At 43.4% G+C, this 17,857-nt stretch overlaps 1 protein-coding gene across 2 annotated transcripts in view; it reads left to right on the top strand.

Annotated features, from left to right (window-relative positions):
• The window catches only part of LOC126095086 (ATP-dependent translocase ABCB1-like), a 146,067-nt gene that overhangs the window by 104,989 nt on the left and 23,221 nt on the right, over nucleotides 1-17,857 (top strand). For both annotated transcript variants that reach the window (XM_049909771.1, XM_049909770.1), the window contains 2 exons: nucleotides 2,145-2,348; nucleotides 13,086-13,327. In XM_049909771.1, coding sequence (XP_049765728.1) covers nucleotides 2,145-2,348; nucleotides 13,086-13,327 — 446 coding nt within the window. The remainder of the gene's footprint in view (nucleotides 1-2,144; nucleotides 2,349-13,085; nucleotides 13,328-17,857) is intronic.

The raw sequence follows: 17,857 nt of genomic DNA, 5'->3' as shown, positions 1-17,857 counted from the left end.
CCAGCGGCATACGTCGGCCACAGACAACGCCACCCCAAACCAGCAGGGAAACTCCACCTTGCTGCACTCGCTGTACAGTGTGTCTAAGGCGCCTAGCCTGGCTGGATTCAACCGACGATAGTCTGGTTGAAGCCTTATATGACTCTCATCAGTGAAGAATACGTATTGCGAATCTTTAGCGGTCGATTTGCCATGTTGTTGGGCCCATGTGTACCACGCAACATGGTGTAATGATTCCAAACATGGACCACGCCATGGACGTCGGAAGGAAGTTGCGCATCATGCAACCTATAGCGCACAGATTGAGTCGTAACACGACGTACTGTGGCTGCACGAAAAGCGTTATTCAACATGATGACATTGCTATCAGGGTTTCTCCGAGCCATAATCCGTAGGTAGCGGTCATCCTCTGCAGTAGTAGACCTTGGGCGGCCTGAGTGAGGCATGCCATCGAATGTTCCTGTCTCTCTGTATCTCCTCCATGTCCTAGCAACATCGCTTTCGTTCACTTTGAGTCGCCTGGACACTTCCCTTGTTGAGAGACCTTCCCGGCTCAACGTAACAATGAGCACTCGATCGAACCGCGACATAGACTGTCTAGGCATTGTTGAACTACAGACAACGCGAGCCGTGTACCTCCTTGCTTGTGGAATGACTGGAACTGATCTGCTGTCGGAGCCCCTCCGTCTAGTAGGCGTTGCACATGCGTGGTTGCTTACATCTTTTGGCTGGTTTATTGACGTGTCTGAATAGTCAAAGGGACTGTATCTGTGATACAATATCCACAGCCAACGTCTATCGTCAGGAGTTCTGCGAACCGTGGTGATGCAGAACTTTTTTCGATGTGTATATATACTTTATACCTTTTATTTTTCTGATAATTACAAAATGTATGCATATTTTTCAGCTTTGTGAAACTTTTCCATAGAAAAGTGGGAAACCTATGTATATGTGTTGAAAAATGAAATGAGTGGTAATCGTAATTCGAAATTAAGAAAGTAATAAAATTACAAATTATTTTGTATAGCATTTTTCAAATCACTGTGTGCCGCGAAATCAACACATAAATTTTGTTATCTCAAGAACAGGCTCATCATAAAGTCAGTATAAATTTGAAAACTGAATAAATCACGGAATAATATAGATAGAGAGGTAACAATTGACACACATGCTTGGAGAAACATGGAGTTTTATTAGAACCAAAAATACAAAACTTCAAAAAATGTCCGACAGATGGCGTTCATCTGGTCAAAATAGCAGTAATTAGCATAACAAAGTAAGACAAAGCAACGATAACGTTCTTTAAAGGAAATCCTCAATATGTCCGCAATCGTTCCTCAACAATAGCTATAGTCGAGGAATAATGTTGTGAACAGCACTGTAAACCATGTCCGGAGTTATGGTACGGCATTGGCGTCGGATGTTGTCTTTCAGCATCCCAAGACATGTCGGTCGATCACGATACACATGCGACTTCAGGTAACCCGAAAGCCAATAATCGCACCTACTGAGGTCTGGGGACCTGGGAGACCAAGCACAACGATTGTCATGCGCAGTCACTGACGTTTTGCTGTCCAGCACCATCTTTCGGACATTTTGTGCACTTTTGTTTTTCTTTTGTTCTAACAAAACCAATGTCATTCCAAGCATGTGTGTCAATGTTTACCTCTCTATCTACAATATTCCGTGCTTTATTAAGTTTTCAAATGTATACTGACTCTTTGATCACCTGATAAATAGTATTAAACAAAGTTCTCTCTTCTGAACTCACCATATATATGATGTATGAGCTAGGACAAGCAAAAAATTTTGATGCTGCACCAGCTCTTTCTTCAACAGTCACAATCTTGTGCATTCTCATATTATGAAAACTTCAAGGGATGCTAAATATGGTGTGTGGTCTCTGGGGCTGACCACGATTTTGCCATTACATTTTTTGTGACTCTAGTAACTTATTGAAATGTTTCGTCCAATTTGAAGCCGTGTTTACAGTTTATCCCTAATTTTCATGATGCTTTGTTTATTTCAATCAAACGATGTTCAGAGACGAGTCTAGTCTCCCCTTGACCACACATTACTTCTGCAAGTCAGGACACAAACTTCCTCCCCTCTCACTCGCTTCATCTTCCCGCACTGTGACACAGGCGACGGGCCAGCGGATCGGCACCATCACGCAGTCGCTGGGCACGCTGGTGCTGTCGGTGGCGCTGGCCATGTACTACGAGTGGCGGCTCGGCCTGCTCGTGCTGGCCTTCGTGCCGCCGCTGTTCGGCGCCTTCTACGTGCAGGGCAAGCTGCAGCGCGGGGAGCTGCTCGGCACCGCGGGAGCCATGGAGAAGGCCACCAAGGTAAGCCAGGGACAAGTGGCGAAGGCGAACCTTGGCAGCAGCGGCAACAGCAGCGGGTGCTTATGATTAAACTTGCACCACTTGAGCCAGTCTAGACGGAAAACTATTTACCTCAAGGGTACCCAACTTCATAGGACTGATGTTCACACTGTGCACTGCAGGAGCTGCGTTGTAAGTAGTATTATTGTGATGAGTAGACCTCGGACTTTTGGGTTCTAAAAATCTAGGTTCTATCACTTAGAAAAATGGGTTATAAAAATCAGAAAATAGGTGACCGAATTCTGACATTTTATTGTCTAGAAAGATAAATACGAGGCGTGTTTTTTAAGTAAATACCGTTTTGAAATTAAAAAAAGACGTGCTAAGATATGTCAATAATTTTATTTTTACATGAAAGCCTGCACTTTAATCTACGCATTGACTCCAGTACAGTGTGATTCTTCCTTGTTTGTGTACTGAGTGTTTAAGATGCCTCCGATAATCGTGAGTCCCTCCGACTGTGAAGTACGGGCTATTGTAAGATTTCTTAGTGCTATAGGCCTAAAAGCGATCGGTATGCATCGTGAGATTAGTGCAGTGTACGGAGATAGCATTATGAGTGATGCAATGGTAAGAAAGTGCGTCAGAGCATTTAAAGATGGCCGCACAAATGTGCATGATGAACAACGGAGTCGGCGTCCTTAGGTCTTTAATGAGAGTTTGGTGCACGAAGTGGACAAGGTGAGAGAAAACACACACAATACGATTTCCTACTTGTGGGATGGCTTTCCTTACGTCCCTCGTAGTGTTCTGTATGGGATTGTGACCGAGAACTTGAATTACCGAAAATTGTGCGCACGTTGGGTACCGAAAATGACGGATGTGCACGAAACCAAACGTTTAGACAGTGGATTCACTTTCCTTGAGCGGTACCACAACGACGGTGATGATTTCTTAAGCCAAATTGTTACGGGTGATGAAACATGGGTGGCCTACGTCACATCTGAATCAAAGCAACAGACCGTGGAAGCTGAGCAAGGGCATCGTTTTGCTGCAAAACAATGCCCGTTCGCATGTGGCGAATCAGACCAAAGATCTCATCACATCTTTTCGATGGGAAACTCTAGATCATCCTCCGTACAACCACGATCTTGCGCCCAGTGACTGCCATCTGTTCCTGCACTTGAAGAAACACCTGGTCGGTCAGCGTCTTCAAGACGATGACGAAGTCAAAACAGTGGTGATGCAGTGGCTAACAAGCCAGGCTGCAGACTTCTATGAGGTGGGTATTCAAAAACTGGTACAACGTTATGAAAAGTGCCTCAATATTGACGGAAATTATGTAGAAAAGTAGATTAAGGTACAAGCTTTCGTGTAAAAATAAAATTATGGAGATACCTTAGCATGTGTTTATTTAATTTCAAAACGGTACTTACTTAAAAAACACGCCTCATAGATTGATGAAAATCCACATTATATTATTGTCAATCTCCGTAATTATAGTCATAGTAAATAACTAACACTTTCTCCAGATTTTCCGTTGAGAAACAGTTAATAGCATCTTAAATGCCGAGAATGAGCCTTCCACGTCGACAGATGTCACCGGAGAAAATTTAAATGGTGGTATTAGGCACAATGGACGGCACACACATGTTCTGTTGATTTACTTGATAAGACTTTTTTGTAGCTCTGTCTTAAGTTTCTCGCTAATTTTCATACCAATAGAACCTGGTACCATGTTGACTTTTTCTCTCACCTCTTCTGTCAATCGTAATTGCGTGTAGACTGGTTTCCCTGAACAATCTAGAGCATTAATAATAGGGATTAAAAATGTGTAGTGAGATTTTATGTGTGCAACGTCACTGGAAATTGCTGGGTCCTTTAGAACATCTTTAGCTGAAGTAATGTTCGCTGACTCCTCCCGCAATTTAAGAACAATGTTCTTAATGGCTTCCAAATGCTCGATGTAATATTCCACGGACTCTAGCCACGTTCCCCAGCGAGTATGGATTCTGGTGGAAGTGGTAGGTTGGGAAGTTCCTCTCGAAATAACTGGATTCTTGTAGGTGCCATAAAAACCTTTCTGATGGTTGAAAGTAGCCTATTTACATGCGAAAATTCGACACGTATCGTCTCAGCTACAGGATTCATGGCACGCGCAAGACGTGACATGGAGCAAGGCTGGGAAAAATACTTTCAACAATTTAACAGCAGCCATCTTGTATGCAGCTGCATCAGTGTAGATTATAAGAACATTATTTTCATCTAGACTGTTGGGAAAAAGTAGTTTGAGGGTTTTATTAACAAAGTGGGCAATTATTTCCTGGTTATTCGTTTTTAGCTCTTTGCTGCTGATCAGATGAGGTACAGAGCAATGTCAGAATGTAACATTCCAACAATCAAACTAGCCCACTGATAACCGCGCAGTTGACCGCCGCACAATCCTATCATCATGATCAAAGTAACCACATATCGACCTTGTCTGTCAGTCGTCTCATCGACAGAGATACACATGTATGAATCACCTATATCTTCCCTTATTCTTGTCAATGTATTTTGATTTAAAGTATGTAAATAGTTTTTTCTTAGTGTGGATTCTGATGGAATGTTGGGTGACAGTATTTCTCTAAAAAAACTTTTGAACTGACTATTTCCAAATGCATTGAATGGTATGTTTCCTGAAACAATGGCTCGACACAGGTCAAGATGAAATTCATTTTTGTTTATTGCATTTGGTTTAGTTACAAACGTTTCTCCAAGTTTGATTTATTTTTTTAAATTTGCCTGGTGTTTAATCCCTGAAACATGGTGATTTAAATGTTACCTTTATTCAGAAGATACTAAAAAACAAAAGGAAATACTTTGCGGAAGAATTTACATACGAGATCTACTTACCACATTAACCTACATTAAGCGTTTGGAAACAATATTTTTGAGTACGCATGCCTATGGTCCAAGTTAACTCGGGAAAAACAGTGGCATCACTGTTCTATGAGTTAATATCTTACTTACGCCTTTGTTGCACACATTTCAGTGAATAACTCTTCCGTATATAGTGAATTCAGGAAACTCTTGTAACCACTGACGAATCAGATACGACTTGGAGCTGGCTACTTTCGGCGTGCTTGACTTTCCACAAGTACGCTGTCGCTGTGTAACATTTAACCACATCCAAGTAGCACGCTGACCGATTGAACGAAAACACAGCTGATGTACAGAACAGGCTCCTCATTGTCCTGCCGGGCCATTTGACGGTTCACAGCGAGCGACAACGCTCTACGTAGCAGGGCGGGATGGAACAGTCTGGCGTGTGCTGTCGTCGTCTGAGTCACGATTAGCGTTCCAGCATGCAAAGAAACCAGCTATCATTCAGTTCATGCTTGCCTAAGTATCCGGGAAGACCCGGAGAGTAGTTTTAGTCATACAAATTTTATTTGGCTGAATTATAAAAAAATAGATACAGTCAGATTCTCACATGAAATTTTTAAGAATGAGGTACAATCAGGTTCTAACAAGAAGTTAGGTTTTTCAGGTACTATAAAATCACAATTTTCTATAAAATATTTGTTTAATCCTTAGCTGGGAAGACCACGAGAGAATGTTGGCCATAAAAATTTTATTTAATTGGATTTTTTAAATTTGGGTACTATCAGGTACTAACCTGAAATTAGATACATATTTAGGTGCTGTAAAACGAGCGTTTTCGATTATAAATTGTCGTGACTCTTGTATGTACTGCTTTTATTGCTTGTATGTAATGAGGAACAAAATAGGTTTTTACCTAAAATCCGAGATCTAGTGATGACGACCTGCTGTTAGGCACCCGTGCTGCTACTGCGGCATAGGGTTAAAGCACAGGCATAGTGTACACTACAGTTGCAGACAATCGACATTGGTCTGGACAAGGTAGCTGTGACCTGAGAAAACTACAATCATTCTGTCATATGTGCTGGTTCTTTATCTGCTTTGGGAGGTGGCTGATCGGAAATACAACCTATGAAACATTAGCTCATTTTATTACAACAATCACCAACATTCTCATCCGAATGCGAAAATATTTTGTTGTGCCCACCTACGTAGGGAGAAATTATCATCATAATAAAATAAGAGAAATCAGAGCTCGAAAAGAAAGATTTAGGTGTTCCTTTTTCCCACGCTCCATTCGAGGGTGGAATGGTAGAGAAGTAGTATGAAAATGGTTCGATTAACCCTCTGCCAGGCACTTAAGTGTGAACTACAGACTAACCATCACCCAATCCCTAAGATAAAAATATTTACTGAAGTTCATACAGTCCATGCTACAGGAATGAGCCGAATCTTTATAACCATCTTTGAACATTAGATCTTCACTATGATGAACACAGATACAAACTCCTCTCATGAACTACAGTTTCAACATTTACAAAGGTACAGCTCCACCTGAGACATGAAAGCACTAGTGTCATAACTAGATGATATCGAATGCTACATCGGATGTCACTAATTGCAGTGAGCGAATCCATGCTCGGCTCTATATCTGCATCCACATGGTTAGTCTGCAGTTCACACTTAAGTGCCTGGCAGAGGGTTAATCGAACCATTTTCATACTACTTCTCTACCATTCCACCCTCGAATGGAACGTGGGAAAAAGGAACACCTAAATCTTTCTTTTCGAGCTCTGATTTCTCTTATTTTATTATGATGATAATTTCTCCCTACGTAGGTGGGCGTCAACAAAATATTTTCGCATTCGGATGAGAAAGTTGGTGATTGAATCTTCGTAAACAGATCTCGCCACCCCTACAAGCGTATCATATCAGTGACACTCTCACCCCTATTGCGCGATAACACGAAACGAGCTGCCCTTCTTTGCACTTTCTCGATGTCTTCCGTCAGTCCTACCTGATAAGGATCCCACACCGCCCAGCAATATTCCAGCAGAGGACGGACAAGTGTAATGTAGGCTGTCTCTTTAGAGTGTTTGTCGTATCTTCTAAGTGTTCTGCCAACAAAGCGCAGTCTTAGTTTCGCCTTCCCCACAATATTATCTATGTGGTCTTTCCAATTTAAGTTGCTCGTAATTGTAATGCCTAGGTATTTAGTCGAGTTTACAGCCCTTAGATACGTGCGATTTATTGTAAACCCAAAACTTATCGGATTGTTTGTAGTACCCATGTGGATGGCCGGCCATTGTGGCCGAGCGGTTCTAGGCGCTTCAGTCTGGCACCGAGCGACCGCTACGGTCGCAGGTTCGAATCCTGCCTCGGGCATGGATGTGTGTCAGTTGGGTTTAAGTAGTTCTAAGTCTAGGGGACAGATGACCTCAGATATTATTTCCCATAGTGTTTAGAGCTATTTGAACCATTTTGGTAATGCTACCGCTCGCGATAAGCGGGTAATCCTGGCTCGAATCCCGGCCCAACACGATTTTCAATGTCACCATTACATTATACGTGTGGAGGTCGTTCATATTCGTAGCTGCGAATACATTTCATGTATTTAATAACAGCTGTAGTAGCCGCAGTGTCTCTACCTTCGGACACGCTATGACTGCAATATAGTATTATCTGCAGATACCACGCAAGTGACTTTCTGTTAAAATGTCTCCCCTGTACGCTGCAGATACATTTACGACGACACAGGTAAGTTTTGGTCTGGCCATGAAGCGTGGTCGGATCGCCGAAGTGGTTAAGGTGAACATTCGTTACAAGTCAGAAATCCGAGTCCCAAACCGGCACAAAATTTCAATGCCGTCATTCCATTACGCAGCTGAAGGTTGTTAATATCAGTAACTGTCAGTACATTTCATGTATTTCATAACAGTTGTAGTAGCCACAGCGCCTGTTTCTTGGGCCATGCATCTACTGCAACATGATATTTGTCTGTCGATACCGGGCAATTCATTTGAACCTTTCAAGATAAGTTTCAATGGACTACTCTGTCACGTGGTGTGGTCACCAACAAAGGACTGAGACTGGAACATGAACATGCACGTTAAAATCATATAAATTTGGATAGAGAAGATTTTCATAGCTTCCTGAACAAACACGTATTTCAATTTAGAAGTAAGTTAAAACTTGGAACACGATGTTCAGTGAGCTTCCAACTGCACGTCTGAACATTCCCTTACAGTCAAAGGCTACTTCACTAAGACACTAGTAACCCCAGAAATTGGTTAAATATAACCGAACATGTAACAACGAAAGCAACTATTGAATTGTGTCATGAAGGAATACTACATGATGAAATGACGACTCGAAACCTAATTGGAAACTGTACCGGCAAACTCAACGCAAAATCCCTGCTATAGTTACAAGACTGTCACCTGAACAGAGTACGTGAGTCCGCCGATTTCAAGGGCCAGTTTTCGCAAAGTGGGGGGGGGGGGGGGGCGTTGATTAGTACCCTTACCTACCAGCGGAACTTCTCTGACTTACCTCGTGTTCTCCTCTACCTCTACGACCCCAAAAATACTGCGAGGTCGGTATACATCGCGCAAGATGGAGTTCAGTCTATGGTGCCGCATAAATTTAATAACAGTCTGATGCTGCCAACCCTTTATTCACGAATATTTTCAGGGGGGAAGTGTATTAAACGGTGTCGGTTGATGATAAATGAATGCATTACTCCATTTATCTCTTCTCCGAAGTCTCCTCACAAGATTAATAGAGCAAGATCGAATGTTATTGAGGCTTTTATAATTCGCATGGAGATGACAAACGACAGATCACATGAAGTGGAACTGACAGTGCCCTTTACAGTTAAGGTGTACCCCTATTCTTTTCATTCATGTTGAACACACAGCCTTACGAAACTGAATGATCATTTTTAAAATACCTGTTGTCGGTTTATTATTAATCAGGACGAAAAATGTAATTGAAAATGACGGACTTTGATTGCAGTCACCTTTTCACATTTACTGACTTACCTGTTGGGAAAAAAGATAGGATTAACCTGAATATTAACAAATTATCACACAGGTTGTCAGCACGTGACGTAAACCTCAATTTTACTTCTTCAGGTTCCGTAACGATTCGACTGAGAAACCGGTTACAAGTTTATGCATGAAACACAAATCAGTGCAACTAATTCATCAGTCTGCGCTGCTGTCTGGTACTTCCTCCCAATGCTGCTCCTAACTTACGTACTATGGGTAAAAGCAAAAATAGAATACCGAGCTCTATGGAACGGATCGCAGCATATCCCTCGGTAGGAGGCTGTATCCCTGGTACTGACTCACACACATACGCTGGAGCCAGTGCTTGTACGCGAAACATCCTGTACTTTAAAAAGTATGGCTCTCCATCCTGACGTGGTGGTACAGAAACCTTTTGTTTCTGTTCTTTAAAAGCAGTCGTAGGTTGCACGCCAACGGCCTTGCCACAGTGGTAACACAGATTTCCGTCAGATCATCGAAGTTAAGCGCTGTCGAGCTGGGGTAGCACTTGTATGCGTGACCATCCGGTCTGCCGACCGTTATTGGCAATCGGGGTGCAGTCAGCCCTTGTGAGGCAAACTGAAGAGCTTCTTGATTGAGAAGTAGCAGCTCCGGTGCCGAAAACTGACATACGGGCGTCACAGCGGTGTGCTGACCACATGCACCTACACATCAGCATCCAGTGACGCCTATGGGCTGAGGATGACACGGAGGCCGGTCGGTACCGTTGGCCATCATTACCTGTTAGGGTGGAATTTAGCTTGTTTAGTTCATAGGCTACACAATGGAACGACGCGTTTCGTCCGGATAGGGCATCATCAGGCTGTGTTAAAAAATCAGAAATTTTATGCTAGAAAGAGTCCGTCAGAGATGGTATAATACTGAATAAAACGTACTACAAGTCAGTCTCATGACGATTATTACAGGCATAGCAGCGCAGAAGAGGACTACGCCCGCAAACTGCAAATTCAGCCATACACTACAATACTGCCAGAGGTCCGCACGTATCCACATGGTGCATACATGCTTTTTAGCTGAATATTTCCGATTTTTAATGTAACCTAATGATGCCCTATCCGGGCGAAACGCGTAGTTGTTCAGTTAATAAAGATCATTGTGCAATCTACGACTGTTTTTTTTAAATAGTATCCTGTACTTTGTACAATCCCTATTGCCATAATACAGACAATGACGGGAATATTTGACAGTGTGTGGTAATCCTGCTTTCGGCGTTGCAGTGCATATGTTCATATTCGCGGTAGCCTTATTGATCTACTGCTATATAGTTAAGTGGTTCGTAGAAACGTAAGTAAAAAAGGGTACTTTATGTAGGATCCCATATCATTCATACTATTTTGAAACTACATTGTGGATGGCATGGAAGTACCTATGGTAATGATAATATTTATCGAAATAGCTAGTTTATTTTATTGAAGCAAGTTATATTACGGTCAGCAGATTGATACAAACTGTTTTCCGCTTCGAATTCCTCATAATCAGGAAGGTTTTTACCAATGTCTCCGATGGAATGACACAGAAAGTTTTGTGGTAGACAACAAATACATACCTGATGCGAGCTTCGAAGGTATCCAGCTTGTGTGGTTTCTCTTTCGCATCTCCCCGGAAGAAGAAGTCACTCGGTGCAAGGCCAAGGCTCGACACTGCATGTCGTGAGGACAAGATCGACTCACCTTACGTTCAGTGAATTGACCGTCGATCTCTATGCGTACGTTTGTAAAATCGCATAAAGATGAGGTCGCTTCTATCGCCGTAAGTGAACAGAGTTGGTCAACCCTGATTTTACAGCACGTTTAGGTAGTAGACCGAATTTATTGTATTGTTATTGTTATTTCTATCACGAATCCTCCCATTTGAAACATAGCTTCACCAATCCACTTGAATCCATTTGAAAATAACAGGGGAAAGTTTCTGAACCACCGAAGCATGAATTTTCTGTACTCCCTCCAACACTAACAGCCATATGCAGCCTACGGCAGTAACCAGCTTTCATGAGCGGAGCTCCAACTTCTTTCTAAGGACATATCGTTTATTGCTTTAGATAACTTTCACCCATTGACCAGTGAGTCGAATTATGGGGCTTTGCCCGCATCTCGTGGTCGTGCGGTAGCGTTCTCGCTTCCCACACCCGGGTTCCCGGGTTCGATTCCCGGCGGGGCCAGGGATTTTCTCTGCCTCGTGATGGCTGGGTGTTGTGTGCTGTCCTTAGGTTAGGTAGGTTTAAGTAGTTCTAAGTTCTAGGGGACTGATGACCATAGATGTTAAGTCCCATAGTGCTCAGAGCCATTTTTTTATGGGGCTTTGGGTTAACATTTTCCGCACCAAGCTCCAAATTTTACTGTCCTGTTGATGCCCTGGAATGGCGAGTTCTTATAATGTCCACTACGGATGCCATAGTCATTAGTTTTATTCGACAATTTCGTACGGGCCTCCGATGCCAAGTAGCGAGAGGCCCACTCAGAGTATACCACTATCTTACCAGTATGACAGAACTTCGTACTGCATATCGAGAGCCCTTATGTGCCCACTTGAGCACTGAGTAAGGTCTTCCTTCAAGATATATAGAGTGATCAAAAAGTCAGCATAAATTTGAAAACTTAATAAACCACGGAATAATGTAGATAGAGAGGTAAAAAGTGATACACATGCTTGGAATGACATGGGGTTTTACAAGAACAAAAAAAAAAAAAAGTAAGTTCACAAAATGTCCCACAGATGGCGCTGGACGGCAAAACTGCTACCGTGACGGGTGAGAGGTACGCCGATGTGTTACAGATTCGCATCATCCCCAGCCTGGCTGATAAACACCTGCTGGAACGTACGATGTTTATGCAGGATGGCGCTCCACCCCATATTGCTAGTTGCAAGAGAGATCTATTGCGGGCGTCGTTTGGTGATGATCGTGAGCTCAGCCGCCACTTTCATCATGCTTGGCCTCCCAGGTCCCCAGACTTCTGATCGTGCAATTATTGGCTTTGGACTTACCTGAAGTCGCATGTGTATCGTGATTGAGCGATATCTCTAGGAATGCTGAAAGACAACATCCGACGCCAATGCCTCACCATAACTCCGGACATGCTTTACAGTACTGTTCACAACATTATTCCTCGACTACAGCTATTGTTGACGAATGATCGCGGACATATTGAGCATTTCCTGTAAAGAACATCATCTTGGCTTTGTCTTGCTTTGTTATGCTAATTAATGCTATTCTGATCAGATGAAGCGCCATCTGTCGGACATATTTTGAACGTTTCTATTTCTTTGGTTCTAATAAAACCCCATGTCTTTCCAAGTATATGTGTCAACTTGTACCTCTCTACCTACATTATTCCGTGGTTTATTAAGTTTTCAAATTCATACTGACTTTTTGATAACCCAGTATTTCTACCACTGCACAAAAAGTATTTTTAAGAATATATATATATATATATATATATATATATATATATATATATATATATATATATATATATATATATATATATATATAATAAAGTTGATACATGTTTAGAATAGGCACTCACTTTCCACCCACTGTGTGCATTTTTGGATCACCTTGGTTACGTACATAGTGCACTGTGCTATGTGTCCTGTGACAACCAGTCTGGTCCCTTGAATTCCCAAACCTACCAACCAATCAACCTGTGACAACGGGATGATTCAAGATTCTCTGTGCGAGGAAATTTGAGGGTTTTCCGATAGGTGCGTTGGTGTCTGTAACATACCCATGCACAGTTCATGCAAAACTATAGCCCTTTGTCGAGCAGCCCAAGGGTATTGATGAGATTTTGTTGAGTGTAGGATGTTGATGTTCCTGCAGGTGGCGGTGGAGTCCGTGACCAACATCCGCACCGTGCTGGGCCTGTGCCGGGAGCGGCAGTTCCACGAGCAGTACCTGCTGGAGCTGCAGCCCGCGCTGCAGGTGTCGAAGCGCAACGTGCACCTGCGGGCGATCACGTACGCGCTGGCGCGCAGCATTGGCTTCTTCGCGTACGCCGGCGCCATGGCCTTCGGCGGCTCGTTGGTCGCCAGTGAGGGGCTGCCTTATGAAAAGGTCTTCAAGTGAGTGTCTCAGTCTTTCTAACGTCACATTCACATCCATAATTAGCAAACCACTGTGATGTGCGCAAAGAATGTACGTCCCATTCTAACAGTTATTAGCGATTAGTGTAAACTGAAGATGGAAGAGTGAGAAAGTAAAGGAAAGTGAAGGAACTGATGATATCACCTGCACTCAGCACTGGAACCCTATCTGGAGGCAGTGGCGACCAGTGAAAATGTGTACTCGGCCAGCATTCGAACCCAGGATCTCCTGTTTACTAGGCACTTGCGTTAAACACCGCACCACCCGTTCAGCTGAAATGCACAGACTGTTCAGGTACTCTCCCCTGCCGACTCATTCTCACACCTAGCGCCACCATATACGCATTCCCCATCCAAGTCCTCCATGCTCGCTAATTTCAGATCCCCACTGGAGGTCGAAGGTAAAAGTGTATCTGCACTGATAGTTGTCATTTCATTGCCCATCGAGGTGAATCTGTTATCTGAATGCATGGTGTCAATTGTCCGCGGCACGTGGTCTTGCGGTAGCGTTCTCGCTTCCCGCGCTCGGGTGCCCGGGTTCGATTCCCGGCGGCGTAAGAGATTTTCTCTGCCCCGAGATGACTGGGTGTTGTGTGTCTTTCATCCTCATTCACCAGCAAGTCACCGTAGTGTCGTTAAAGAACTTGTGGTGCGGCGGCCGAACCGCCCCCCGAGGGGTCTCCCGGCCAACAATGCCATACGCTTTTGAATTTGAGTGGTGTCTATTCTTTTACACTGGACCTCCAGCGGGAGTCAAAATGAGCGAACATGGAGAACTTGAGAGGGGGCAGGATATAGGTGGCGCTTGGTGGGAGTGAGAGTCGACCAGGGAGCGAGTCGAGAAAGTCCGGTGCATTTGCTATGAACAGCGTGTCTGGCTGGCGCAGTGGTTAACGCAACTATCTAGTAAGCAGAGGATCCCGGGTTCGTCCAGGTCCAGCACACGTTCTCACTCGTCGTCGCTGATTCCTCTTAAGTTCTCGAGCGTGATAGGATTTCCTTCCCTTTCTACCTCCTTCACCTTCAACTTGCATAATATGTATCACAGCTGAGGATGCCGCGTGCTGTCTGTTCCTTTAGGCATGTCTGAAGGAACGGACACCACACATTCCTTTCATATATGAAACGTGAAAAGAATGACCTCTTAAACGCCTCTGTGCGCGTTGTAATTAGTTTCACCTTGTCTTTGCGATCTGTATGGGAGCTCTGCGACGGGTAGTAATGTATGCCCTTATTCAATGGTTCTAGAAACGTACCTGCATTTTCTCGAGATAGTTTACGTCAGTCTTCATGCGTCTGCCACTTCAGTAGTTTCAGCATTTTGTGACACTCTTCCATATGGAAAACAAAACTGCTATCCTCATCTCTTCACGTTCAGTACACCTGTTACTCCTGTGTTGTATAGGTCCCACACAATTGAACAGTTTTCTATGGTGACTCCCACAAGTCATTTCTACACAGTCTCTTTTGTAGAATAATTGTGTGTATTGTGTGTGTATTCAACCGGGGACCTATAAAAGACGGAGAGGCGACGTCCCCAGTAGCCCTCTGTGGTTCACAACCCCACAACCGGTCACAACAGTCGACCACCGTCACCACCGCCGCCCCACACCGAACCCAGAGTTATTATGTGATTTGGCCCCCAGCGGACACCACCCCCCACCCCCACCCCACCCCCACCCACCGGGAACCCCACAAATCAGATGAGTGTAACACCAGTGTTAGCGTGGGAGAGTAATTATGGTGTACGCGCACGTCGAGACAGTGTTTGCGCAGCAATCGCCGACATAGTGTAACTGAGGTAGAATAACAGGAACCAGCCCGCATTCACCGAGGCACATGGAAAAACGTCGTGAAAACCATCCACAAGCTGCCCGGCACACCGGACCTCGACACTAATTCGCCGGGCGGATTCATGCAGAGGACCTGCACGCCTTCGCGCTCAAGAAGCCGCGCGTTAGACCGCGTGGCTTGCCAGGCGAGAAGTATAATCGTATTTCCCCAGTAATCTGCCTGTGAAAAGCGTCTACCACCAACTATACCTAGGACTAAAAAGAAGTGATTGTGCTATTTCATATACCTTCAAATGGTTAGCCCAACTATTTGTGAGTTTGCCGGTTCAATCTGTGACTTATTTAGTTATACAAGTAGATAGGATCCTACGTACTTTTCTATTTTCAAATGCAGCATTTTACATTCCTTAACATTGAAAGTATGTGACCTATCTGTGTACCACTTTGAAATCTTAACAATATATTTGTCCATCTTCTTTTAGACCCTATTTTATTACAGATAACTACATCATCTTCGACATGTCAGATGTTACTTGTAGTATTGTCAACAAGGTCATTAATACACAACAAGAACAGCAAGGTCCCAAAACACTTCCCTGGGGCACACCTGAAGCTACTTCTATCGATGACACTCCATTCAACATAACTTGCTTAATCAACCGATTGAAATAAATAAATAAATCCTCAATTCAGTCACAAATTTCACTTCATAACCCACCGTTCTTTTGATAATAAGCGCCGATTTAGTACAGAGTGAAACCTTTTTTAGAAATTGTGACTTACTGCATCCACCTGACTGCGTTAATCCATGGATTTAAGTATGTTACATGAGAAAAACAGAAAACTCAGGAATACAGAAATAAAAGTCGCTGAGGAATGAGATAAATGGGGGATTCAGGGAAGCTAAGACGAAATGGCTGCAGGAAAAATGTGAAGACATGGAAAAATAAATGATTGACCGAAGGACACACTCAACATCCAGGAAAGTCAAAACAACTTTCGGTGACATTGAAAGCGAGGGTGGTAACACAAAGAATGCAACGGGAATTCCACTGTAAAATGCCGAGGTGATATTGGATGGGTGGAAAGAATACATTGAAAGCCTCTATGATGGGAAATATTTGTCTGATGTGATAGAAAAGGAAACAGGAATCGATTTAGAAGTAATAGAGGATCCAATATTATAATCAAAATTTAAAAGAGCTTTGGAGGACTTAAGGTCAAATAAGGTAGAAGGGATAGATAACATTCCATCAGAATTTCTAAAATCATTGGGGGAAGTGGCAACAAAACGACTATTGATGTTGGTGTATAGAATGTATGAGTCTGGCGACATACCATCTGACTTTCGGAAAAGCAACATCCACACAATTCCGAAGACGGCAAGAGGTGACAAGTGCGAGAATTGTCGCACAAGGAGCTTAACTGCTCATGCATTCGAATTTCTTATAAAGATAATGGAAAAGAAAATTGAGGATATGCTAGGTGACGATGAGTTTGGCTTTAGGAAAGGTAAAGGCACGAGAGAGGCATTACTGACGTTGCGGTTAATAATGGAAACAACACTAAAGAAATATCAAGACAGGTTCATAGGAATTGTCGACCTGGTAAAAGGGTTCGACAATGTAAAATGGTGCAAGACGTTCGAAATTCTGAATAAAACTAGGTGTAAGCTACACGGAGGGCCGGGTCATATAGAATTTGTACAACAGCCAAGAGGGAATACTAAGAGTGAACAACCAAGGATGAGGCGCTCGTACTAAGAATGGTGTAAGACAGGGATGTAGTCTTTCGCCCCTTCTGTTCAATCTGTACACCGACGAAGCAATGGTGGAAATAATAGAAAGGTTCAGGAGTGGAGTTCTCAACGGAATGAACAATCGAGTGAGTACAGAGTATGGATTGAGAGTAAATAGAAGAAAGGCGAAGGTAGTTCAAAAATGGTTCAAATGGCTCTGAGCACTGTGGGACTTAACATCTATGGTCATGAGTCCCCTACAACTTAGAACTACTTAAACCCAACTAACCTAAGGACAGCACACAACACCCAGTCATCACGAGGCAGAGAAAATCCCTGACCCCGCCGGGAATCGAACCCGGGAGGCCGGGCGCGGGAAGCGAGAACGCTACCTCACGACCGCGAGCTGCGGACGACGAAAATATTGAGAAGTTGTTGAAATGAGAACAGCGAGAAACTTAACATCAGTATTGATGAAGTTAACGAAGTATGCTACCTAGGCAGTAAAATAACCAATGACGGACGGAGCAAGGAGGACATCAAAAGCAGACTAGCATTGGCAAAAAACGCATTCCTGACCAAGAGAAGTCTACTAATATCAAATATCTGCCTTAGTTTGGGGACGAACTTTGTGAGAATGTACGAGTATGTCTCGAGTACACCATTGTATGGTAGTGAAACATGGACTGTGGGAAAACCGTAACAGAAGAGAGTGGAAGCATTTGACATGTGGTGCTACAGAAGAATGTTGAAAAGTGGGTGGACTGATAAGGTAAGGAATGAGGATGTTCTACACAGAATCGGAGAGGAAAGGAATATGCGGAAAACACTGACAAGGAGAAGGGGCAGGATAATAGGACATCTGTTAAGACGTGAGGGAATGACTTCCATGGTACTAGAGGAATTCAAGGATCGGAATACATGCAGCAAATAATTGAGGACGTAGGTTTTAAGTGCTACTCTGAGATGAACGGTTAG

Source organism: Schistocerca cancellata, chromosome 8 (genome assembly GCF_023864275.1).
Source record: "Schistocerca cancellata isolate TAMUIC-IGC-003103 chromosome 8, iqSchCanc2.1, whole genome shotgun sequence".
NCBI lineage: Eukaryota > Metazoa > Arthropoda > Insecta > Orthoptera > Acrididae > Schistocerca > Schistocerca cancellata.
Note: the sequence above shows the minus strand (reverse complement) of the source record. Positions and strands in the feature narration are given on the sequence as shown.